The sequence below is a fragment of the Pleurodeles waltl genome, chromosome 8, assembly GCF_031143425.1.
Source record: "Pleurodeles waltl isolate 20211129_DDA chromosome 8, aPleWal1.hap1.20221129, whole genome shotgun sequence".
In the NCBI taxonomy this organism is placed as follows: Eukaryota; Metazoa; Chordata; class Amphibia; order Caudata; family Salamandridae; genus Pleurodeles; species Pleurodeles waltl.
The window spans coordinates 16,554,984-16,582,754 of NC_090447.1; the positions used below are offsets into that span (position 1 = coordinate 16,554,984).

At 43.1% G+C, this 27,771-nt stretch overlaps 1 protein-coding gene across 1 annotated transcript in view; it reads right to left on the bottom strand.

Moving 5' to 3' along the window:
- LOC138249298 (extracellular calcium-sensing receptor-like) overlaps positions 1-27,771 on the bottom strand; it is a 164,990-nt gene that overhangs the window by 50,569 nt on the left and 86,650 nt on the right. Inside the window, exon 4 of the mRNA XM_069203255.1 lies at positions 26,479-26,706. Coding sequence (XP_069059356.1) covers positions 26,479-26,706 — 228 coding nt within the window. The remainder of the gene's footprint in view (positions 1-26,478; positions 26,707-27,771) is intronic.

A 27,771-nucleotide genomic window follows, 5' to 3' on the forward strand; every position in this document is an offset into this window, starting at 1 on the left:
GCTTTCAAAGAAGCACATAGCAATTGCTTTCTCATAGGAGTGACCACCAGGCAAATTCACAGAAAATATGACACTTTCATTCCACAAATCACAAAGGTGGCAGGATGGATCTGGCCAAGTTTGCTTCAACAATGGGACCAGATCCTTGGACATAAAAACTCCCATACGGATTTGAAGAAAGGTGCTGTATAATGCCTGCAAGGTGGGTCGTTAGATACGGCTGAGGACACCAGGAGGGGTATGAGTGAAGGACTGACCAGCTCTGATGTTGTCTTGCATTATCTGCTTTGTCTGACATCCAAGAGTAACGTTTGGAGGCCTTATCTGTAGTTTTTTTAAACAAAGAGAAGTCAATATTGGTGCTCCATGCTTCATGTAAATTCAAGTTGGCCAGAGCTTGCCTTAGTACAAATGGCCAACAGGATCTGTTGTCTGGTTTCAACACCATTTCCACCCATCACATGGCAGCCAGCGTATCAGCAGGGGTGGCTCTTTGTTTCCAGCATGCTTTTATTATTGCCGCCCCAGCGGATCAGAGCTTGATGAAACAAGCCAATATCTAATCTCACCTGTGCTTGGGATGTATACTTCGGAAGATGAATGATGGTCTTAAACAGAACTGACTGGAGCCAGTTGAGCAAAGGGGCATCACGCCCTTTGAACAACTCCGAGCCGTAGATGAGTGAGGGAAGACATTTTACTCCAATAACCTGCAGAAGATGACTCTGCGATGTGCTGCCTAGCTTTTTTTTGCAACTGTAAAAAGGCAAATCATAGTTTGTGAGCCACCCCTAGCATTTGGAACTGATGCTCTTTATATGATAGGCCAGCATCCAGAATGACTCTCAGATATTTGTAGTGTTTTGCTGGCTGCCTCCCATGTGGCTGATGTTTGGTTTGCCTGAAAAACAGATCACTTTGGTTGTTTTGTGATTTAATTCGAGGTCCCACTGTAGTATGGTTGGTTTTATGCGTTAGCTTTGGGCATTAGGCCTTTGTGCATTTTGCCCTGGGTGTATTTTATTTCATTTGCTAGTAGCCTAGAGCCTCTGTGCACTTTGCTCTGCGTGCTTTTATTTTTCTAAGTACTGTTATTTTCAGATAACCAGTTCTACGGTGTTGTTTTTTATTCATAATCACACTGTTTTGCATACTTCAGCACTGATGTTCTTCATAACACACTCACTCTGTGCTTCAGTCAAGGATATGGTCTGGTACATTGCCGATAGACGTGGTTGAAGTTTAGACTTGGTATTTCTGCGTATTTGGTGATCACTTTGACATATAGGTTATAAAATAACTCTCTGTCCCAATACACGAGAGAGGGAGATTCCTACCAGGGAACCACAACTAGATGCTGATTGCCTCGTTGCAGATGCTGAACCAAGATCACAGGCCTTTGCTCAGGTATGAAGACTAATGTCTCCGCAGTGATACCGATAGGCAAGTTAGACACTTAACATGCTGTGCTCTAAATAAATTAAGCAGAGGGAGAGTAGAAATTCTAATGCACAATGATTGCTATATTTTTATGTTTTACTCTCCTGGTAACTATCTCAATCCTACTGTGTTGTATGGTTCTGGTTATCGTGGCTCATGCCTTATTTTCTAAAATACAGTCGTTTTATTAAAGCATTATAAAACTTATACTGTCTTTGTCATTTGTATATGAGATCATATTGTAAATGAGAGAGTTTGTTTGGATCTGAGTGACCACGACTTCCCTGAGAAGTTCCAAAGATGTCATGCGCTCGGCTGCCCAATCATCTCTTCCCCAAGGGAGAAATGAGGCACTGCTAGTTAGCCGGAGCAAAAACCGGATTTAGGGTGACATATTTCTTTACACGTGGGTCAGACTCAGTCCCCCACACCGTTATAGATCCTGCCGCCTAGAAATCCAGTAGTCTCATTTCAGATAATGAGAGCCCACGCGACATGGCGCCGCCAACGTTTGGTCTGGCTCTAATGTTTAGGTCTGACTGACTCTCTCGATCTCATATATAATTTGACTCCTCGGTTCCGTAAACGGAGACGTCCGTGGGCTGAGGGTTTCCGCCAACACGAAAGTGGTTGGTTGTTCAAGCTTGAACTTTGAAAGGAAAAAACCCCAATATTGGTGTGCCCTTTTTGGATTTCGGACTATTTTTGACAAATGGCGAACCCTGTTATAGTTAATATAGCTATCAATATGCGTCACCCACTCACAGGACACTTGCTGGCAAATGGACTAACTGTCCAAGGGGGTCCGGTCACTTTTGTGGTAGATGCCCATGCAGCATATAGAACGGAACTTTTTTATTCTTGGGTCATTTTTCCAGCAGTTGATGGGGGTACGAATACGTTTCATGAATATACAGTTGCGAATGCCCCTGGACAATACAGGGCATATGCATATTTAGAGATACCTCTCTCTTATCAAGAACACCATAATTGGCTTGATGGCGCCCTCCCCCATACCGTGGCACAAGTTAGGCTAGGTCCCTTAAGTAATGATGGTCCAACCTGGCCTTTATTGGCCACTTATACACCATATCCTGCGGTTGGTAATTTGGCAGTGGTTGATGTCCGTCGTTTATATGGAGAGTTAACAAATATATATAGAAGGGTAGTTCAGTTTGTAATGCAAAGCATGAATACAAAAGCAGCGCGAGCTGCTCCAGCGCACCCACAGGCAATGGTTCCGGGTATTAATCCGGCCACTGTGCATTCAGTTATGGGTAAGATACCAGCTAAGCGAGAGGATATAGAAATAATGTGGGGTGGGATAAACAATCACCTTATCATGTAATTCCAATAAAGGGCGAACCTCAGCCACAACCGCAGTATCCTATCAAATTTGAGGCTAGGGCATCGGTTAGACAAATTCTGATAGAATTGGAGTACCAGGGTGTAATTCAGCCCTGTGTCTCGCCGATGAATAATCCCTTATTTCCAGTTTCTAAACCGGACCATTCATATAGGATAGTAGTGGATTACAGACATTTGAATAGTCATACACGCACATATGCGATACAAAATTCACATAGTGCAGCGCTTATGAACAATATAGTGCGTAAAAAATACAAAACTACGTTGGATATCTCGAATGGGTTTTTCTGCCAAAATATAGCACCCGAAAGTCGGGACTATACCAGTTTCAGTGCGTTTGGCTCCCAGAAAAATTGTTGTCGTTTGCCTCAGGGGTATAAAAACAGCCCAGGACTGTTTTCAGCTCGTGTTACAGAAGTGCTACACGCGTTGGACCCTGAAGCGTTATCATATGATGATGACATATATCTGACGGACGATGAGATTCTGCAGCATCTAAGGCGTGTATCGCGCATTGTTGTGGGGTTTGCAGATATTGGATATAAATTTAATTTTAAAAAATCAAACATTGCCTTCCTCAGTGTCATTTTCCTGGGATATGAGTTGTCGAGTGAGGGTAAGAGCTTAGCACCACATTTTCTGGAGAAATGTGCTCTATTGCAGCCTCCAAATACGGTTCGGAAACTACAGTCATTGTTGGGGTTTCTGAATTTTGGCAGAACGTACATTCCTGAATATGCTATGCGTATAAAACCTTTGTACGAATTGATTCGTCCGAATTTTTCAAGTAGATTTTGGACGACTGAGCATACACAGATATTACGAGAATTACAGGCTGATCTTTTATCAGTTAAACACTTACATACACGGGACAATAAGACACATTTAGTCATCAGGGTAATATCTGGGGCACTGGGTTTTACGTATGTCACTTTTAATTAAGGTGAGGCAGTCCCGATAGCGTACAAGTCTCACTTGTATTCTTCTGCAGAACAACGCTTTGCACAGACAGAGAAAATACTTACTGCAGTACAGATGGCTGTGATTAAAGAAAGACCACTTGCCCAGGGCCAACGCATCATTGTCGTTTCTCCGGTTCCGGCCCTAGAGGCTGTTACTAAAGCGAGTGCTCCCAATTCAAAAGCTTTACACCCGCGATGGATACAATGGGCTACGTCTTTAACAGCCTCTGATGTAGATTACATTTTTGACCCAAAACTGCAGACTCAAGAATTTCTACAATATGAAATAGAATACCCAGTCCCTGCTGGCACATTACCTATTGACCAGTACCAAGTGGTCATGTATACTGATGGTTCTGCGCAACCAGCGGTTGGGACTAAACAGCAGTATTCTGCTGCATGTGCGGTGGTGAGTGGCGCGATGGAGGGGGACGTGTTCTGCCCCCGACATACTTATACTAAAACCTTGGGAGATTGTACGGCACAGCTGGCTGAGCTCAAAGCTCTATTGTTAGCGTTGGAACATGCAGAACAGACGATGTTGACCTTGTTGGTCTGTGACTCCTACTATTGTGTGCAGTCTTTCAATGAATATCTACACTATTGGAAAATGAATGGGTTTAGAGATTCTAAAGGCAACACCATTAAACATAAATTGTTGTGGGGTAAGGTTGCGGATCTAAAAGAGACGCTTCCTAATGTCCATGTTGTACATACACTTGGACACCAGCGCGTTGGAATACACGTTGCTGGGAATACAATGGCAGATGAAGCCGCGAAATCAGCAGTGGCTGTAGCCACTGTGGCCGCTGTAACTCGTTCGAGTTCCAAACCAGACACAGAGATTTCGGCTGCCATAAAAGCTTCTGCTGATGGCAAGCCGTTTCCTAAAGGGTTTCCTTCCAAATATAGTTACTGCTTGAATAGTGCACTGAACGCTGTTGTTAATATTCCAGGCGTTGGTGTACGTGAAATACCAAATAAACTTGAGAGATCTCGATTAATATCTGCAGCACATGAGGGGGTGGCATTTGCACATGCTGGTGTGGCAGCCACAATTTCACTTTTACAGGCCCGTTATTGGTGGCCTGGTCTATATAAGGAGACAAAGCAGTATGTCCTTTGTTGTGACATTTGTCAGCAAATTAAAGCTTTGTCGGCTAAACGCCTGCAGCAGACGCCCCTTCTGATTTCAAATAAACCTTTACAGTGTGTGTACTTAGATCACTGTGGTCCACTGACACCAGATAGTGCATACAAATATATTTTGGTTGCTGTAGATTCATGCTCCAGATTTGTGTGGGTCTGGCCACAACGCTCGGCTGACGCTCGAACTGTTATTAAAGATTTGCGCATCTTTGTCGATACATTTGCAGTTGCGGCTTTTCATTCGGACCAGGGCCCTGCTTTTGCCTCTAAGGCATTCAGGGACGCCATGGCTTCGTTGGGGGTCCAGCTCCAATTTTCGTCTCCATTTCATCCCGCGGGAAATTCTGTCGTGGAGCGATTAAATCGTGATTTAAAGCAATCCTTAACGGCCAGAGTTATAGGTACGGGTCGTAGTTGGCTAGCCCACCTTTATGCCGTACAAAGAGCACTTAATAACTTGCCTAGAAGGTCACTGGGGGGTCGTACTTCATATGAGTGCCTGTTTGGAACACGAATGTATGTTCCTGATCTAGATGGTCCTGGTGTGGAGGCGGCAGATACGCCCTTTGACATAAATGATCGTGTCACTGTTTTGCAGGATTTACAACAATTCCGTGAAGATAACTCTTCTGCGAATGCTGCCTCCTCAGGAATTAAGGACGAGCCAGTAACACCTACTGGTTGGATACCCAGGATTGGGGATCTGGTGCGTGAAAAGGTCGCAGTAAAGAAAGAATTTGGTCCTTCTTATCGAGCACCAGTACCGGTGTTAGGGGTAAGCGGCACAAGAACTGTGATTTTACCACCGCTGCGAGGGGCCAAAGGAAATCGTTGTGTTTCTATTGATAATGTCAAGTTACAACATGTGGCCGATTCTGCACAGCAGACCAAGAGGGACACCCAGTAGTTCCGGAATCCCTCTCACTACTGGGGAAGAAGTCCCGCTGCAGGTGATTTACACCGATACTGTTACCTCTCCGTGCATGGGGAGGGTGGAAGATGATCTTGCGATTGTTCCACAGACAACGATTAATTTGGATTCTTGCGATCAGGTTGCTGTTCGTTCAACTGACGTTGCTGAACATGTGGTTTATAGTGTACCTCGGCGGGAGCCTCCATCTGCTTCTATGTTCACAGTTGCACCTTTTGCAAGAACTGCCTCTGGCTGCTTTAATAACACTGATGATGTAATGTCCGACTCTGTGTCCACAGTGTCTTCGGTCCGAGGTCCACGTATGCTACTGTCCTGGCTCAAATACAATTATTTTGTTTTTCCTTGGAACTATTTGTTGTTTTTTATGGCCTTCATGACTATATTTTTATGGTTGTGATTTGTAGTTACTTTTTTTCTAGTAATACATGGTCATTTTCTTCCTGATCGTTCTGACATTGAACACGTCAAGACTGTGCTGAAACCACATTTTTCATCTCACATGGTTCGAAGAGATCTCTCCAATGTTAACATTTCTGCGATACCGGTTCCGGATGGGATTGTGTGGGATAAAGTAATGTTTGATATATATGGTCCGACTGAATTAATTCAAATACCGTATGTCCTCAAGTTGTCAATGAATGATATTGTTATCCCAGGCATTGTCTCTGATGATTGGGATGTAAAGACAGTAGATTCGATGTTATCAGACTTGCAGTATTATACTGTTTATGATGATGAAGATGCGACCAGTTTAGAAATAATCATGGTGACATGTTTTGCTACAACTATTATGGACACTATTTTATTCACAAAGCTAGTAGCCCTAAGTCCATTTTCAATTATGTGCAATGGGAACATTGTTCAACTCCTCCACAAGGCAGTTTGAAAACTTATTATGATAAATTTGCTTATTTTTCTGGGCATGATCAACGAAATGCTAAGTCTTACTATTTCAAAGTCACTCCATATTCTAATAAGCAAATGTTGTTGACCGACACTAAATTGTTATATTCTAATATGTTTGTTTCAAAACTTTCGGTCGAAGGATATGACTATTGGTTTAAGACTATTGACCTAAAAAGTGTTTGGGGAACAAAAAATTGGCAGATGCAAGGCAGGGACACATTATTTAGGGCATGTATTATCCCTGTACAAATGATTTTCCTCAATGACACAGTACAACAAACTAGTTGTCTAGGCTTGGCAACAATTAGAGAGTTGAATTTGCCTGGAATACCCGTCCCTTCTAAATTAAAGAATTGGCAGCACTATGTGAACGCTACTTTTGGTGAATTTACACACTGGGTCCAGAATGGTACGCTTAACACTTCATTGTTACATCCCGGCGGGTGGTTACTATGGCCTGTAGACACTAATGAGTGTCATCAACGTTTTGTCACCTCTTCAGGGGGGTTCAGGACTAGTAGGGCAGACCCTCGCTATGTTTCACCGGCGCATGCTGATATTATAACTACATACAGCGTGGGAAAGCTTTGTCAGCAATGGTTGAAGACGTCCACGCTGGATGCAGTTAAGTTACACCTCACGTTACTGTCTAATGATACTGATTTACAAGATTTCTTGTCAGGTCCCAGGGTGCCACGAAAGAAGAGGTTCATATATGAGGTTTATAATGAGATTTGGAAACTTTCACAACAGGAAGCTGCGGCCCGATTAAGGCAGATTGATCAAGAAAATTTGATGAAAGCTTTGTCTGTTGTTGATAATGGCATGCATACGCTGTCTGACCGAGTTTACACGATTGACAACATTGTTTCCTCTGCTATCGACATTATTAAATCAGATATGTCTTCTTTGTATCATGGGCAGAGTCAGACACGGTCCATCATGCAGCTGGGTTGGACTCTTCAGACCTTGAAGGCAGGTCGGGTTCCATGGCAGCATATTCGCGCCAAGGAGATTTTTATCTCGTTTAATTTGACTCGTCAACAACAACTGATGGCTAAAAAGGAAGCGACTTATGTTATGTTAAATATTGAAAAATTGGAAAAACTGCCTTTTACGGTGGCTGAGATTCCGTCAGCTGAATGGTTGATACATGGAGTTATCAATATGCCTATTTCCACTCTACAATTTACATCATGTTTGAAACATATTCCGGTGGGTAGATATGAACTATTGGGAGACAGTTATATACATGAGGTGTGGGACCTTCCCTTTCAGTACAGATGTGTCAATGGTTTGAGAGAGGTTTTTCTTAGTGGAAGCGAATGCGAAGCTTCTGTCAGCCATTCCATGGTTTGTAAACAGCTGTCACTGCACGGAGCTTGTAATGCTTCGATTGCTAACTTAGCTTGTTATCTGAAGGGAGTTCCAGTCCCCGTGATTAAAAACACTTTCCAGGTGCTTTCTAACGGCAGTTACATTGTTCTCAATAGCGAGCGCTGCTGTGGCTTGCGTCCCGGAATAGTTTACGTTGTCGTTGTCAGCAAGGCCGTTACATGCTGCGGGAATGTGTTGTATCCCCCCACTCAAATTAGGGAGGTAGCGGACATCTGGCCTCATATTGCTACTTCCAAGGTTAATTTCGATAAGTTGAGTCGACTGAAAGCTTTATTGTTTCAAAAGCATGTAGCCCTTACATCTGCTAGCGAGACCTACGCACTTCAAGTGGCAAGGTCGTCGGCAGAAATACAGTCCCTTTTGAATACTAACTTTCCGAGTCACTTTGGTGAACTTGTGGGACGTATATTTAATGCATCCAGAGCTACTGGTATTGCACATTTTTTCCAAGCCGTTGGTGTTGGTTTCGCTCACACCTTCTCTTCTATATTCGGTTTGATACCTGCGGCTATACATTCGATTTTCGGAAGCATTTTTGGGGGTTTCCCAATTACTTTGGCTTTATTGGCTGGGATTTTGCTGCTGTTGCTTTTCTTTCGCAATGGCTGTCCCACCGCAACGAGATCCACTATTGCTGCTCCCATCAGCACAGCTGTGTCGTGAACGCATGATGCAGCATTTTGGAGCAACACTCCTAGGCTACTTGGAGTGTGACTGGTCTCTTTCATTCAGACCGGTCCTGGACTGTGTGAAACCCGTGTTTCGGTGCCTTTGGTGCTCGTTTGAACATGCACTGGCTTTCTGTCTCTCACTGCAGCGCCCTCCTATGGTCGATCTTGATCTGTTGATGTTCCCGATTAGGGCTCATTCCCAGACTTGTGCACTTCGGTTGCGTTTGCTTCGTGAGGCAGTTTATGAGATTCCCTTCCTGGAGGAAGATGGGTTTGTCTCGATCATTGACCCTACACGGGGTGCCGCCCTGAATGGTTTTGGAACTTTGGAACATACCTGCTCCATGATTCTTTGTGGCGTAAATCTTCCGATCTTAACCTGCGTCGAGGTGGAGGAATTCCTTCTCTCTATTGCTTCCATTTGAACAATTGTATTATTATTATTTTTTTTTTTTCCTAATCAATACTAAATTGACATTATATTCGGCTTATTAATAAAAATTAAAAGTTTTTATTGTCCTCTGAACTTGTCGAAATGGATCTATAATTTCAAATTCGCTTATATTTAGGGCATATTATTATGTTTTTAGAACCACTTGCTACCGACAAGGGGAGGGTGTAGTATGGTTGGTTTTATGCGTTAGCTTTGGGCATTAGGCCTTTGTGCATTTTGCCCTGGATGTATTTTATTTCATTTGCTAGTAGCCTAGAGCCTCTGTGCACTTTGCTCTGCGTGCTTTTATTTTTCTAAGTACTGTTATTTTCAGATAACCAGTTCTACGGTGTTGTTTTTTATTCATAATCACACTGTTTTGCATACTTCAGCACTGATGTTCTTCATAACACACTCACTCTGTGCTTCAGTCAAGGATATGGTCTGGTACATTGCCGATAGACGTGGTTGAAGTTTAGACTTGGTATTTCTGCGTATTTGGTGATCACTTTGACATATAGGTTATAAAATAACTTCTCTGTCCCAATACACGAGAGAGGGAGATTCCTACCAGGGAACCACAACTAGATGCTGATTGCCTCGTTGCAGATGCTGAACCAAGATCACAGGCCTTTGCTCAGGTATGAAGACTAATGTCTCTGCAGTGATACCGATAGGCAAGTTAGACACTTAACATGCTGTGCTCTAAATAAATTAAGCAGAGGGAGAGTAGAAATTCTAATGCACAATGATTGCTATATTTTTATGTTTTACTCTCCTGGTAACTATCTCAATCCTACTGTGTTGTATGGTTCTGGTTATCGCGGCTCATGCCTTATTTTCTAAAATACAGTCGTTTTATTAAAGCATTATAAAACGTATACTGTCTTTGTCATTTGTATATGAGATCATATTGTAAATGACAGAGTTTGTCTGGATCTGAGTGACCACGACTTCCCTGAGAAGTTCCAAAGATGTCATGCGCTCGGCTGCCCAATCATCTCTTCCCCAAGGGAGAAATGAGGCACTGCTAGTTAGCCGGAGCAAAAACCGGATTTAGGGTGACATATTTCTTTACACGTGGGTCAGACTCAGTCCCCCACACCGTTATAGATCCTGCCGCCTAGAAATCCAGTAGTCTCATTTCAGATAATGAGAGCCCACGCGACACCACGTGGCTGTATATTCCACCAGTTTAGAAGTTAAACATTAGAGGCCCAACTGTGTCTGGCTGAAGAGTACAATATTGTCAGAGTATTGTAAATCATGCGCCGGTTCATTCACTAATTTTGGGGGGTCCACTTCTGCTAATTGGGAATCAAGGGCCGCCATGTAGACATCAAATAATGTTGGTGCAAACACACAGCCCTGTTTTAGTCCAGTGTGCATAGGGATCTTCTGGGTAGTTCCATCACCATTTCTGATCTTTACTTGGACCCAAGAGTCTGTATAGAAGTTAATCACCACATTAAACAATTTTAGGGGCACTCCCCAGCTAGTCATCTTTGCCCATAGTTGCTGATGCGTCACCTCGTCAAAGGCGACTTTCAAATGAAAAAAACAGGTGCAAAGTGTTGTGTGTTTTCTTTTGGCTTTTTCAGCAAGAAGTGAGCCTGCAAGAAGATTGATTGTGGTCTTGATTTCAGCCCTAAAACCTGTCTGTGTTTTTGGAATGGTATTGGCTGCAGAGATCCACTCTACGAAGTCCAAAAATAAATTGGAGGCAAACATCTTAGCTTCCACATCTATCACAGCAATTAAAAGGTAATTTGTTGGATCTGATCTTGAAATGGCTTTGTTAATGGGATGCGAGATACTGCCTCTCCAGGAGCGGGGTATAACATTGGTGGTAAAGGCCTGATTGAACAATGGAGTAAGGATTGAGGCCCAAAACGTTTGGTCCCATTTAAATAAGCGGTTGGGGAGACCATTCGGGTTAGGAGCCCCATCTGATCTCAGTTTCTTGAGGGTTACTCGCAAGTGCGGGACAGACAACCATTGGGTTTCCGCAGAGGTTTGCAATTGGAGACCTGGAGGGCAAAGCAGACAATGCTTTCTTTGCTTTCTAATGCCCTGAAAATGCCACCATGATGACGGCTGACTAATCCACTTCTGAAATGCCTGTGTTTTGATGACAGGTTCTCTCATTTACAAGGAAGTTAATTTCAGCCCAGAAAAGATGACTGTTTTTCATTTTGGTTGTGTGTAAGAGCTTTAACCATACTTGGGTCTGATGGGACTGCTTTGCAGACCTGATGTCATTCTTATATTGTTGCCTTAAGGCCACTGTTTGTTGCCTGGAGTCATGACCGGCCAGTGGGCCCTGTTGCAATAGCTTTCTAAGTGCACTATTTAGTTTTCTCTCTTACAACAGGGGTGATTTAGAATACCAAATGGCCCCTTTCTTAATTGTTTTATGATTTGTTTGGCAAAGTGCTGCAAAACAACCCAAAAGCATCGTAGTCAGGGATTCCCAAAAGTGCAGCAGATGTGGTCCTTGTAGGGGGTTCTGCTGGCGTGCAAAAGTTTATATGAAAAGCATTGTAGGCTCATTTTCAACTCCCTTCCATGTTAGGTGCCCGAGATAAGAGATTATCAGTAAATCATTTGTGTGAGGTGATTGGGGGGGGGGTGTCAACAGTAACTCCAAATGCTGGGCAAAATGGTCACTTTCCACCCTGTCAGAAATGCTGTAGTGCGTAACCTTTGAAAATAGCTCAAAATCAACAAATGCGTAGTCCAGGATGGAAGAGGATTTATTTGTGACCCTGGTGAAGGCTGTGGGTTGATCTTGAGATAAGTGGCCATTTAATAAATAGAGACCTCAGCTTTCCAAGGCCGTAACACATTCCTTCCCAAGCTGGTGGTTTTCAGAGTAAGATGTCATTACTGGGGGGATTATTGAATTCACACTTTTTGGTGGAGATTGGTTCAGGTTGGCATGGCTTCCTTATATTTGAACATTAAACTACCCCGATAAGACCAGCCGTGCTTGGGGAAATGTGTGTTGCAGAGATTTAACTATCTGAGATGCAGAATTTAGAAGTGTTTTCTGCTTTAGTATAATTATAATTGCCTTTCACACGATAAAAGGTACATCCAACATCCACTTAAACACAATTTGTCATAAATAATACATTCAAAAGGCAATAAAAATAACTCTAATTAAAAGCCCAAAAGTAAAAATAGCATGATATAAAATTCTTCCACTTATACTCCTACTTCTAGTTCCTGCTGAGCTTGTTATATCGCCTACAATGCTGCCTGACTGCCCCAGCTCATCCCTAAATATAAACCAGCTGCTGTTGTCTTTGAACAGAACAAATAATTTCTCTGCTGCATTCTCCAAATGTTCGTTGTGTAAAATCTTAGCTATTGAACAAGATCTGACGTTATTGAACAGGGGACGATGCATCATAATATGCACCAAGTCCTATTTTTTTACTGAAGAAACATTTATCTGAGCAAGCAGGGTTCTCCTTTTCTTGATGACATTCAGTAACATTAATGGACCAAAAGTCTAAGACCCATATTTATATTTTTTAGCGCCATATTTGTGTCATTTTTTGATGCAAAAGCAGAGCAAACTTACAAAATATAATTGTATTTTGTAAGTTTGCGCCACTTTTGTGTAAAAAAATTACGCAAATGCGGTGCTAAAAAAAGTATAAATATGGGCCTTAATGTAGACCAAAAGTCTAAGTTTAGACCAAAAATTTAACTTTACTACAAGTAAGACTTTTGGTGTGAAGTTAGACTTTTGGTCTAAGTTTACCTTTGTGAATCGGGCGCACAGTCGCTCCTTGCTACTGCAAACAGTATTCTTTCTCTCTGATTTTCTAGATGAACAAGAAATTGGTGGGCATTGACTGATGGGTCAAACAGACCTACATTACCTCTTGGGTGAAAAGTACCTAGGGTAACTATTTTCTGTTTGTGCTTTAAAATGAAGAATTGCTTGTTTACAATATCATTTATCTTTTTACATATCAGCAGCTTCAGACAGACCAAAGGCCTGATTTATAGTTTGATGGAGGGGTTACTGCATTACCAGCGTGACAGACATCCCAACCACCGTATTATGATCCCCATAGGAAATATTAGGATTGTGATACAGCAGACGGGATATGCGTCACATTTGTGACAGAGTAACCCCATCCGCAGGCCCTAAGGCCCATATTTATAGTTTTTTAACACCGCATTTGCGTCATTTATTGATGCAAATGCAGCGCTAAAAAAGTATAAATATGGGCCCAAGTCTCTTCACTTCCTTTTCACACTGAATCACACGTGATGATTTGGTGTTCATAGAAAAGTGTTATTTGCAAGCTTGATCCACTAAGTTTGTGCTTTGCGATCTCAGGCCCTGACTTATACTTTTTGGTGCAAAACTGCACCAATGCAGTCTTGCACCAAAAAGTTTAACACCGGCTTGCACCACTTCTGAGCACCAGCCAGGCACCATATTTATGGAATGGTGCAAGCCGGTGCAAAGGGTAGGTTAGCGTAAAAAAAATGACGTTAGCCGGGTGGGGCCGGTGGTATGGAAGAAGGAGGTTTTGCACCAAAAAATGACATTAGGCCGGTTAGAGTAAAAAAAATGGCTCTAACCAGCATAGCATTATTTTCTGATGCAAAACCATCCATACCACATGAGTCCTGTCTTAAAAAAGACAGGAGTCATGCCCACCACTCCAATGGCCAGCACAGGGGACCAGGATCCCCTGAGCATGGACATTGCACCCAGTGCCATGTATGGGGCCCACTTCAGGGCCCCCAAAGGCACTTAAAAAATAAATAAAAAATACTTACCTGTACTTACCTATTCTTACCTGGGATGGGGTTCCCCATCATCCGCTGTCCCTCTGGTGTGGGTGGGGATGGGGCCTGGGGAGGCCACCTGTGGGCTTATTCCATGGTGTTCCACCATGGAAATAGGCCCACAGGTCCCCTAATGCCTGCCCTGACCTAGGCATTAAATAATGGTGCAAAGCAAGCTTTGCACCATTATTTGACCCCTTTCTCCCCTCGTTGGTGATTTTAGCATGGGGGGCGCTAAGGCCATAGAGTCACTTTTCGCACAGGAACTCCTACTTTGCATCTCATTGACGCAAAGTAGGTTTTCACGTCCAAAAAATGACTTTAACTCCATAAATTTGGCGCTAGACGGGTATAAATATGGAGTTAGTTTTCCACTTTGCGTAAAAAAAAAAAACGAGGCAAATTCGGTGCAAAACAAGTATAAATATGCCCCTCAATGTTTTCAGTAGTCTAATTTGTAGATTATGTCTAAGAAAGTAAATATCTGGTCAGTTGTGATAGTCCTTCTCTGATGCCTCCGTGTATCAATGAGAGGATATTCCCATTGGTGACCCACTCACCTAGGGCCTTCAAAATCAGTTTGGAGAAGACTTTGCAGTCTATGTCAATTAAACCTATTTGTATATAAGATTTTTGATAATTTTTATGGCATACTTTTTAGTCATGAATCTGGCCAGTTATTTGTTACTATAATCTCTTTGAAGACTTCCTCAAGTATTCAAAACCTCTTCTGAAATATTTGACCCCAGGTTATCTGTCCTTAAACCGACGCCTTCACCCAATCCTTCTCTAAAAAATGTGTGTTCACCTCTCCAGGGCAGCTTGCTCTAACTCCTGCCACTTTCTAGTCGATTATTTGATTTTTTTCTTTATTAGTGCTTTATATCTTGCTCTTGTAACCCTTATTACCTCTCTGGGGAGTTCGCTGTGCAGGACAAATTGCAATTCATTTCTCTACTTTACATTCTCTGACAAACCATCCTTCTTTGCAGGGATTTGTTGTTGCTCGTGATGTTTTTAACGTACACATTTTTGTGACAATTGCAGTTAATGATTTCAGTAATAGGTCATAAAAGGGTAGTATAGCTATGACCCTGGGCCATTTAGTAACTGTTCTTGTGTATCAACTGTTGATGATTTCGTTTTCCGCTCCACCACGTTTGATTCAAGGATTTGGCTCCATCTGCTTCCAATTTTTCCTCCCGACTCCCAGGTGTTATTTAGCTCTTGGAACTCTATGGGTGATGAAGATGACTTTTCTCTGCTCTCTACTGAAGGGCTAAACCCAGAAACATGTTTTTAGAGATAACAGCACTCTCTGTGCCAACTTTGGTGAAAAACTACAGAAATCTAAAAGTAAGCGCATTGCTTTTACCATAATGTAATGGGGTGAACTGTGCTGGGATGAGAGGCAGTGTGCTCCCCTCGCCCCCCAGGTGCTGAAGGCATGTTGTTTTTTAGAACCAGGAAAAAGGTGTTATGATCACTTTCCAACTACCATTGTACTTTCATATTTTCAAACCTACTCCAGTCGATGATCTTAATCATATCAAATGGGGAGAACCCAGAGTTTTCTTGTATACCTCCTCAGTTACCTTGATTGATTCTAACTTCTTACTCCTCTATGTTCTGGACATGCTTGCTGCCAATCCTATAATCACGGGATCTGTGGCCTGGTGGACTAGGAGACCCAAGGTTCAGAAGGGTAGATATCCTGGGACAAAGAGGCAGGCAGTTAGGCTAATCTCTTCATGGTCTCTGCCAGATCCACAACTGAGACAGCTATCAATCTGTGAATGCATGTAAATGTTAGAACAAGCCTATGAGGCAAATAGCCTGAGTGCCAAGGCAAATAGCGTTAGACTTCAGGCACAATAGCACAGTGACTTAATTAACCACTACTGCATGCTTCAATAGTGAATGTGCATTAATATCAATAAAATTCACATTAAGTGGGCCTAATAAACCAAGGTCAATGCAACCATTATAAGGTAATGCAGTGTCTGGTGCAAAGATGGCAAGATTTATCAACTATTACATTTTGGGCCAGAGAGATGATTGTGTATTGTATGGCCTTGAGTCTAGCAGCATTATATGAAATGTGACCACCTATCCATCATAGTGGCTGGCCCCTGGTTTGCATTATGTGCACCTTGAGTTCTTCCTCTAGGCAGGATCATGCACTGGGCCTGCTTATATGGATAGGTATATGCATATGTTCTGAGAGGCAGATCCAGAGCTAGACCACTAACCAATATATAATCATAAGTGGCCACAGTATATTGAATCAGCATAAAAAGTGCAACCAGGAAAATTAATTACTGAATGTTGCAATAGATTCCCTCTATACACAAGAATGTAAAAGCAGTTAAATCTATAAAATACTTTGAAAACAAATTTCCCACCAATTTTACTGTCATAGCTGGCTCCTGCACCACACAATACAAGTCTTTGAGTTCCCGCACCGGTGGTACAGCACAATTGCCTGCAAAGTTGTAGTGCAGGTGCAATGTGCCCTAGTGGGGAGTGGGTGTACTTTCTTTTCATTGGTGGTTTCACAAGAAGAGATGTGAAAAAATCTTGAGAGACTACCAAAGGTCTGGCAGTCATTGTGGATGCCTCACTCTAAAGGGACATCAAACGCAACTCACAATGCATGTTATTCTATAATTTCCAGTAATTAGTTGGGAAATTGGTTTCCTTGTGGTGCTCTTGGAGCACTAAGATTCTGCATGGCAGCAATCGCTGATGGTCAGTATATTGGCATATTATGACTTGTGAGGTAACAAGAGAATGCAATACTAATACGAGAAGGAAATGCAAAGGTTACAATAAAGCGAGTAAACTCCTCACCAATGTGTGTAGGGAGAGTCAGTGAAAAATGTGAGTCTGATCATTGTGCTATGTGTTGGATCACAGGTGATCCTATAAAAGAATATACTCCTGACAGACCTGTAGAATTGTTTTTTAGAAATGTTTGCTAGCAATTATCAATCTATCATGTGACAAACAGCTTTCATGCACACTGCTTGTCCTTTTATATACTCAAGACATATTTTCTTATCTCTTTCCTTCCCTAATTCTCTTCCCTGTCACCCATGATCTTAGTTTATTGTTAAAACAAAAGTATAACTTTGTGTAATTCATGTTAAGGAAATTGCTAAAAGATGAGACAACTGTACGTAACATTGCATGTTAGGTTTGAGAAATCTTTATAAATGATTTTTAGGGTAGCACAGTGAAAAACAGTACAAGAATGTGCAGACATTCCTTAACAGAAGCAGCGTTGGAAGAGTATGGATTTTAAATCAAAATCAAATCAAATCAGGGTTTATAAAGAGCAACTACTCACCTCTAAGGGTCTCAAGGTGCTAAGGGGGTTTGTCCTTAGAGTCTCAGTCGAAGAGCCAGGTTTTACGGTCCTTCCTGAATTGTGATAGCGATGCCTGAGGTGCAGGGGCAGGGTGTTCAAGCTTTTTGCCGCGAGGTAGACGAAGGATCTCCCGCCAGCCGAGGTCTTCCGTATGCGGGATAAGGTGGCTAGTGCTTGTTGAGCGGAGAGGTCTGGTGGGGGAGTAGAAGGTGATGTGGTGGCAGAGGTAGGCGGGTCCTAGCTCATTGAGGGCTTTGTAAGCAGGGAGAAGGAGGTTGAAGTTAATTCTCTTCTCGATAGGAGCCAGTGGAGGTCTTTTAGGTGATTGGAGATATGTTAGCGGTGGGAAATGTCCAGGATGAGTTTGGCTGAGGCGTTTTGGATGTGCTGTAATTTCTTGACATTCTTCAGGGTGGTACCAGCATAGAGGGAGTTGCCATAGCCGAGTCTGCTCGTAACCAACGCATTGGTTACAGTTTTGCGGCAGTGTTTTGTGATCCATTTGTAGATTTTGAGGAGAATTCGGAGTGTGTGAAAGCAGGAGGATTTGACGGAGTTGACTTAGCAGGTCATGGTGAGCGATGAGTCCAGGATGAGGTTGCGTGCATGGTTTGTTGGGGTGGGGGGTGCCGAGGGTCGATGGCCACCTGGAGTCGTCCCAGGCTGATGTGGATGGTCCCAGGATAAGGATCTCGGTCTTGAAGCAGCTGTCCTTCATCCAGGTGACAATGGCTTCCATCCCGTTTTGGAAATTCCCTTTAACAGTAGTGGGGTTTTTGGTCAGTGAGATGATCAGCTGGGTATTATCGGCATAGGAGACAATGTTCAGTCTGTGGTCCCTGATGATGGATGCAAGAGGGATCATGTAGATATTGAAGAGTGCGGGGTCAGGGAGGAGCCCTGTGGAACTCCGCAGCTGATCTCCATAGGTTCTGACAGGTAAGGTGGGAGTCTGACTCTCTGCGTTTGGCCAGACAGGAAGGAGAGTATCCATTGTAGGGCCTTTCTGCCAATGCCAGCTGCATGGAGCTTGGAGCAGAGGGTGAGCTGTGGGACCTTGTCGAATGCGGCCGATAGGTCCAGTAGGATGAGGGCTGTTGTATGGCCATAGATGAGGTGCGATTGGATGTCATCTGTGGCTGCGAGGAGGGTGGTCTCTGTGCTGTGATTGCTCCTGAATTCTGATTGAGAGGTGTCCAGGATGTTGTTGTCCTTGATGTGCTTAAGGAGCTGAGCGTTAATGACCTTTGAGTTCTCTCTTGAAGGTGCCATATGATATTCTTATTGAGGGGATATGGAGCTCCAGATTCTAAGTCAAGGAAAGTTTAAATGATTAGGTTTTTGTCTCTTCCTGAGTGCTTGAGTTTCCGGGAAGAGGGCTCTTTGAAGTCAGCATGATACCTCTGAAATTGCCAGTTTCTTTGTAAGATAGTAGAGGGACCCATTTGAGCTACAGTACTATTGGATTAATGTGATCTGATGTATTTGTGCCTTATATTAGATGAGACACAGAGTGAAGAGTTTAAGTTGTTAAGGTCGTTTGTGGAATACCTTCCATAAGGGAGATCCCATGGTCCACTCTGTCTGGGGCTTGCATCAAAGATTTTAAATCTTCTGAAGGGATATATAACTTACCTCTCCTAAAGAGTCTAATTTGCTGATGTACATTCTTAGATCAGTCATTAATGTGGGCCTGCATACTGAGGTCTTAGTTGAGGATACAGCCTAAAGATTTACTGCCGTTCACGAGAGATGGTTTGGAGTTCTGCAAAAATGTGGCATCAAGCCAGTCTTTAACTGTGGTGGAGCATTTTGGAGGGAGGGATAAGAAGGAACTCAATCTTCAAGGGGTTCAATTTCGTGTGATGCATGGGCATCTATGATTAGGGGAAATTTAGGGTATTTGTTAGCTTAAAAATATGCTCACAAAATGCTTCTTTCAGGTAAAGTTGAGTTTCTCAGCATAGTGATGGAAAGATATGTTTGAGAGGTTCCATGTATAATCTCTACAGCTAAAGGAATTATATAGACATTTGAGGGATTCCTTGTGTGAAGGGGAGGATGTTGAAACTCAGTTTGCTAGTTTTATTTGTTGAGAGCAACTAGCGATATAGGATTTGAACCACCTCAGAACAATGCTTATTTCTTATTCCCATTGCTAGTTCCAGGCTCCCAGCCTGCCCTGCTGCCAATCCTAATACTGCATTCATGCTGCTGGCAGCATGAAAGCAGCACTAGGAGTGGCCAGGGTGCCCTGGCTTGGCACTCTGAGGCAGCCTGGGAGCCTCTGCCAGCTGTCTTCAACCCCAGCAACACAGTGCCAGGTTGGAGAGAGCTCAGTGCACATATGTGTTTGGCCAGCCCAAGACAGCCAGCCAAACATACATGTGCACTGAGGGGAGTGCTGTGCACTCCCTCTTCATGCCCGTCATGCCAATTTGCCCCACCCCTTTGAAAATAAAATTATAATATACAGTTTATTATTGTTTTATTTTTACAGTTTTGCAGCTGCTGCTGCTGGCGGGGAGTGACGCTCCTCCAGCAAAGTGGAGGAGCTGATGCTGGATTGACCTCATTAAATGCATCTGAGAAGTCTAGGAGGATGAGCAGATAAGTCTCCCCATTGTCTAAGATGCAGTGTGCATCGTTGACTACCTAAAGCATGGCATATTCCGTGCTTCCACCGGCTCTGAAGCCTGTTTGGAGATGAGCAAGTAGCTTATTTTGCGTGATGAAGAGTGTTAGTTTATTGCCAACACAGCTCTCTTAAATCTTTGCTAGAAAAGGTTGCTGATGGGACGAAAGTAATTTATATCCACCAGATCAGCTCCCTGTTACTTAGTAAAGGAGAGAATTGGCTGATTTTCAAGGCATCTGGGGCTATGCCTTGTCTCTGGGAGTACATGGCAGCTAGAGCTAGGAAAGGGATGAGGAAAGGGCCAATACGTTGTACCAGCTTGGATGGTATAGGGTCAAAAAAATGGGAGGAAGGATTAAGATCTACAATGGTTTTACTCATGTCTGCTAGTAAGACCACCTGGAATGATGACCAGGTCATTGAATGTTTACAAGTTGTGTTGTCAGGTGGTATTGTAGAGTGGTTGGGTGAGAGGAAGTGTTTGATGTTTCTTATTTGCCATTGAAGAAGGATGACAGTTTCTTGCAGTTTTCCTTGGAGACTGAGATGCTGAGGGCCAGAGAAAGTTTTTGTTTGCTTTTTGAGGAACAAAAATGATTTGTGGGGGTGATTGTTTTGCAGTGTTGATAATAGATATAAAGAAGGGGGCCTTGCCCTAAAAAATGCTTCCTGTGTAGACTTTACGACTAGATCTCAGGTTCTCAATGTCTCAGTAGGATGGGTGTTGAAAGTTGGCCTCTCAGTCACTATGCAAAACTTTAATGTTTGGTTGCGTTTTCCAAGAACAGACAGAATGCTGTACAAAGTCCCCATACCATGTTAAAGATCATTAGTGTAGTGCATTGACTGCACTAATGAAACGTCATCCTTTCCAAGTTCTTTAGCAAAGCTAACATGAATGTACCATGTTCATTCTCACTACTTGTATAGACATTGATTGAACTCTACCATTGTTAGACGCATAGCAAGGATCACAGGAACGACCAGCAAAGCATTGAATTCCTCTCAGAGACAAGTCCAATTGTACTTGTCTACTGCTAACGCAACATTCACAATGGGTCAAGGTGCATGGATAATCTTCACATTCCTTCATCTAGATTGCACAATGTTCTTCATAGCAATAATTGTCTGCATTATCTGCATCATTGATGTTTATGTAAAGTATACATTTTCATGTATATTTAAAGTTTCTTTAATAAGAGAGTGCTGAGTATTTAAAGTGATGTGTATTTAAAGGATTGCTATATAGACCTAAAAGTCTATATCCCTTCCCAATTAGAGGCATGGCAACAGAAAATTTGGACTTGCAAACAGAAATGTGCCTGACATCTTCCATGCTTCTTTATCAGTGTAGAAAAGTCCTTCTTTTTGCCCTGGTTACTCCCAACCTTTTTGACTGATGCTGGTGATGACTGACTCCAACTGTGCACTGGGCACTGCTAACCAGTCCCAGTGCCAGTGCTCTGTGTAAAATGGAATATGCAAATTAGGCTAATTATAATTGGATGTACCTTCCTACCTATAAGTCTGTAGTATATGGTAGGGAATGTTGGTTTAGGGACCCCAGCATAGATAATACAGCCATATGTGCACTGCTGTGGTGCCCAGTGTCATTTTAAAAGCAGGACTGCCTTGCTGGCCGCTTTTAAGTTAAAGTTAAGCCCAAATGAATAATACCTCCAAAGTAGTAAGCTACCTTATTTTTACATATATGTCACCCCTAAGGTATACTCTAAATGCCCCCAGGGTTGGGTGCAGTATAGTTATAAGCAGAGACGTTATGAAAGTTGTTTTATAAGCCCTGATGAGGGAAAAATAGCCAAATTATTTTTTTCCCATTGTAATGAACGGACTCCATAGGCTAACCTGCAGAAACCTGATTTAAAATAAATTCTTATTTTGTGTTAAGGGAAATGGAGTCACACCAGTTGGTGGACTCAGCCAGACCTAAACCCTAAGATTGAATTTTTGCCATCTTGGATTTTGGAGGAATGTTGCTCCCTGGGATAGATTTTTACACACTTCCCAGGAAGTGTTCACTAAAGAGGGTGGTGGCCTGCACGTGATTGGGCAGGAGCACCCCCCTTTTTGACACCCCAGGAGCAAGGATAAATATGGCAGTGCTGCCCCACACTTCAGATCCCTGCTGGAAGAAGACAAGAAGAAAGAAGAAGAAGCACTGGCCTTCTGAACGCTTGGCCTGCACCTGGACCCTGCACTCAGGACTGCACACTTTGAGCTTCATCAAGAAAAAAACTTTGCATTACTTCTACAACTCCAGGAAGGGACTCCCTGTAAGCTACAGGTAGGAAAGAGCTGACCAGTGTCCCCTGCATCAAGTCTTGCAAAAATAGCTCAGCTGACCAGTGGTTATTTAAGGATTCCGACCAAGAGCATTCTGTGAGTTGAAGTCCTAACACCCCAAAGAGCATTTCACAGTTTCTGGAACCTTGGGGTGAGTTGTGGACACTTGAATGACCTTAAAAGTACTTCTGGAAGAAGATAAAGTAGTTTGGAACAATTTTGGAAAAAAGCTCTTTAAGTGGACCGACCCGATGCGTGATTCCAGCTGGCCAATGTCGACGTCTACCAGGCCTGACTTTCAGGTTCGTCCAACTGAAAAGCTTCGGAGCCCCAGACTTCCAGGATTTGACTGGAGGCTCGTGGAAATGCAGTCCGATTATGTTGCATTGAAATTGGCTTGCTGAGGAGGATTTTTCTATGTCGGGGAAGAAAGGTTCCAAAAAAGTTTCTAAGTCCGAAGGTAAAAGTTTGACTGATTGTTCCCACACAGGGTATCTGAGTAGGGCTCCAGTGAGGTTGGCTCCAACTTTTGACTTGGTCCAAGATGAAGGATTCCGTCCTGAAAATGTTTCTAAGACCGAATGTAGAAACCTTGACTGAGGCCTCCCACACAGCATATCCAAAGAGGGCTCCAGTGAAGTCAGCCTCAACTTGTGACTTCATCCCAAGTCAAAGAAAAATCTTCAAGAACACAACTAAGTTGGAAAACAGAACTTTAACCCAGGCCTTCTACTGAGTGTAGCCAAGCAGGGCTCCATCGCGGTTGGCCTCAACTTTTGCCTTTGCTCTGGCTAAGTGCAACCAGATGTCCAGAGGGGCCCTTTTGATTTCTAAGCACTAGAAAGTATTAAGAGCCCCATCACGAGTCTGGGGGACTCACGGTGGCAGTCGGGCCGCCGTCAATGTGGCAGTCTGGGCACCATATTATGACCACTGCAGTCGTGCTGCAGTCAGACTGCCACCACCACCAGGATCTGATAGTCCGATGGTTGCGGTGGTCCTAATCTGCCAGGGCAGCACTGCAAGCAGTGCTGCCCTGGGGATTTCGACCTTGTTTTCCATCAGCGATTTCATGGCTGTAGCGCCGTTAAAGGCTGGAGGGGAATGGGTGCAGGAGGCACCAGGGGGGTCCCTGCACTACCTATCACTTGGCATGGACAGTGCAGAGTTCTCCCTGGCCAGCACCATCTCAATGTTCACTGGCTGCTTTGCAGCAAGGTTGCTGGTGCAATATGCATCCTACAGCATTGCCGCTGGCTCGATTATGAGTCAGAGACAATGCTGTAGGGTGTTTCCCGCTAGGCAAGCAGGTGGAAACTCAGGTTTCCGCCTGCTGACCTAGTGGGAAACTCTTAATGCACCTGGCAGAGAGGTAGCCACTATAGTGGCATCCTCCCCATCAGAAGTTCGGCAGATGGCCAAAACCATCCACCAAACTCTTAGTAAGGCCCTAAATCTTTAAAAATTCATATATCTGGTTCCCTTTATTGATTTGTTTGTCATTTTAGTGTCATTTGAAAGATACAAACACAATCTATTTTTTTAAATTAGTGTTGGATTTTTATTGTGTTTTATGTTTTACTTATTTGCTGTTTTGTTGATATTAAGAGGGAAAACCAATACATGCTCCCCTAATTTTGGGTGGGAGCGGAATACTTTGAAAGTAGTGTGTATGGGATCAGAATAATAGTTCTAGTATAGTATAATATTTGAACACTTTGCGATCTGGAAATTAAAACAGTGTAGGAACTTGAACCCTTAGTTTTTTTAATATTTGTTTAATAATTATGAATTTGAAATTCACATTCATTTCCTCTAGGTATATCACATTCATGTTCTCCTCTTTTAGCCTGATGGTCTGCTAAACTGGCTATCCAGGCATGGAAGGATATTGGTAATGTTAGGAACAGTAGGCAAATACAAAAAAACAATGTGTGGATTAAGGGATTGGGAAGGAACCTATTGGAGAGATTTGGAGACATAAATGAAAATAATATGAAAGAATCTCTCAGTCTAGTTTGACCATGGTACATCAATACTTAGAGATGGAGGAGCTTGGGAAAGTGGAGAGCAGGCAAGGCACCCCTCCACGCTAATGAAATGACCAGCTCAGAAGACACAGCAGGAGATAAAATCGGCTGTTGGGCTTAGAGTTTGAGGTTCATGTAGGGGTTGAGGTCAAGTTTTGGGGGCAAGTTGACCTCTTTTGCTGATCTTTTGCACTCCCAAAGCTGATGAGGTTAGCAGGGCATGATGCTAATAAAGAAACTGATAAAGTTGTGCATATGTGGAAATGAGGAGGTTCCAAGCATCAGTTAATGGACAGGAGGCAAAGGAAGAATGGTTTTAGAGATTGTAGCAATGTTTATTTATTTTTTGGGGGGATTAAATCATAATGTATTTATTTAGGAGCATACTTCTGAGAGGTGTGCACAATAACATAGCATATGTTGCCTCTGTTTAATAGTGGCAGATGTTTTTGTGGGCTGGTGCCAGGAGATGAACTGTGAAGACAAGGCTTCCCTTGCTTTGAGTGTTCTAAAAAGGTTTTGGAGGTTGTTGGAAAATGTTTCTAGCCACTGAGGTTAAGCCAGGGGAGGTTTCAGCTAGTTTATTCAGCAGAAGTGTGCTAATGTGGTACAATATTTAATGTCTTCAGGCCAATTCATCTGCTGTGCCTGTTGTGGACAGCCTGGAGTACACTGTCTTTTACTGTAAGTGTTTTTGGAGGTATGAGAATGCTATAAAAAAGGGAATCAGTAGGAATGAGAAAGAAAGCCTATTAAAGGGGAGATGTTGCATTCTTGGGCTTTTAAGAGATATTTGCTTTCAGTGGTGTTGCAGCCAGACTGTCAACTTAGGAACGAGGAACCAGGTTCAAGTCTCAGCATTGGCTCAACATTCCATGGTTCTGGGCACATCTTTTAACATACCCATACTTTACAAAAAAAATGTCACCTTGTGTAATGTAACTAGTGTTCATGTAAATGGCTCCAATATGTTTGGGTCAGGTTTGTGCTGTGTAAAACTGCTAAAAAGTAGGCTTATTTCAGTTGTGCATGGTTTGGTTGTTTTTCAGGATATTTTGACTTTTTGACATATTAAGAAAGTGTAATTGGAACAAGTTAAATGGTAGATTTGAATGAGTCAGTGGTGGTTTCTCTTTGTTGTCTGAAGGCATATCACATATATTTATAGGTTAAAAGAGACCTTCAGGGTAAGGTTCTTTAGCATGTAAATGGGACTAGACTAAACCTTTGCTCCATGTATAATATAAATCTAGCTGACATATAGGGTACCCGTGATCCCTAACTTGACTCTTAGTTTATTAAATGAGTGCTTCTTGATTCATGTCTAAAAACATATTACTGAAGCATGGTGTGATAGTGCACTGCCATTTATAGTCAGCACATTTTCCAATAATTGGCCATAAATGGCTGTAAAAATTCTCACTGACATGCGGTTTTACTTATAAGACTTTATAGCTTAGTAGGAATAATGTTTAGAAATCTGTTTTTTTCAAATACTCATCATTTGATCATCACCAAGTAGAGTGTTCTGACTCCTACTTAAATGTGTGTTCCCATCACACTTCTGAAATTAAAAGAAAGTGTTATTTTACATTTCTGATATGTTTTGAATTATTTGTACTGTTCCTTTACTAGCTATTTAAATGTTGTTTGTTAGAAACAACTGACACCCGACAGCCTTCCCTTTCATTGTGATTGTCAGACAGATCACTTTACATTTCCAGGATAAATTAAGCAGCAATCATCAGACACAAGCTGATATTTGATCTCAGCATTTGAACACACAGAAAGTGTAACAAGGCAATTGCTCATTCACTTTCTGATTGAACAGAGCACCTGCTCTTCTTCCAGAAAGGGCCAGTGGCCCAAAACATTGCTTGCCCTGATAAAATCTGAGACACTATAGTGAGTGGGTAAATAGATTTTTCAAAGCCTGTATCTGTTTAAGTTCAGGGATGTACTCACCAACATATTATGTTTAAACAGCTTTTTCACTTGGCACCACCTCCCCCAATGACTGCATGTAAGAAGCATCCACAACATGCTCGCACCTGAGAGGCTCCAACACTCCACAATATGGCCCCAGTGTTGATGGTGATGTCTTTGCCTTCTCCAGCTGTTGGATCTAGTTTTCCCACTTTAACCAGCTGGAAATCTTCTGTCGGTGATATTTGTACATTGAGGATCTCATAAGCCACTGGGCCGTCTCCGTTTTTATCAAAGAAGATTTCATCGCCGGTGCGAGTCTTAAAGTGCACATTTTTCAGGTAGTGAAGAATCTGGAGGTTGAGAAATCATTACAAAGTCACAATAACGCCTCATCTAATACACTGCTGTACAAAGATTCTCTTGAGCTGTACTGACCCACTTACTATTTTCAGCACGTCCTTTTATTCCATCAGTCAGTCTTTGCTTCCATTATATATGTACATTCTATGTCAACAGTATTTCTCTACATTTTCATGAAAATTACTGTAGCACTAAAGAGATTATTTCCAGCATGACAAATTCTATAAATATGCAACCCACCAATATACGTAAGAATGTGCTCCTATTGTCATTACCACAAATCAAGAGAGCTTTGATTCACTAAGCTTGCTGGGGTCATGCACATGCTACGCATTACCAACACCATGCCCCCTCACTGAGGACTGACATCTTCCCCCACCATGGTTGGACCAAGACCTGACATGATCTAATCCTGGCTCTCTACCCTGACAGCTAACTTGAATTCATTTAAGGGTCTCACCTTCACACAGTAAAGTGAAGGGTGATAGAGTTTGGACCAGCTTGGGAATGGGAACCCTGAGCATGACTATGGGGGTCATTCTGACTCCCGCCGGGCGCGGTCACCGCGCGCCCGGCGGGAGCCGCCAAAATACCGTACCGCGGTCGGAAGACCGCAGCGGGTATTTTGAGTTTTCCCCTGGGCTGGCGGGCGGCCTTCAAAAGGCCGCCCGCCAGCCCAGGGGAAAACGACCTTCCCACCATGAAGCCGGCTCGTAATCGAGCCGGCGGAGTGGGAAGGTGCGACGGGTGCTACTGCACCCGTCGCGTATTTCACTGTCTGCTATGCAGACAGTGAAATACAAGCGGGGCCCTCTTACGGGGGCCCCTGCAGTGCCCATGCCATTGGCATGGGCACTGCAGGGGCCCCCAGGGGCCCCGCGACACCCCCTACCGCCATCCTGTTCCTGGCGGCCGAACCGCCAGGAACAGGATGGCGGTAGGGGGTGTCAGAATCCCCAAGGCGGCGCAGCATGCTGCGCCGCCTTGGAGGATTCTGACGGGCAGCGGAAAACCGGCGGGAGACCGCCGGTTTTCCTGCACTGACCGCGGCCAAA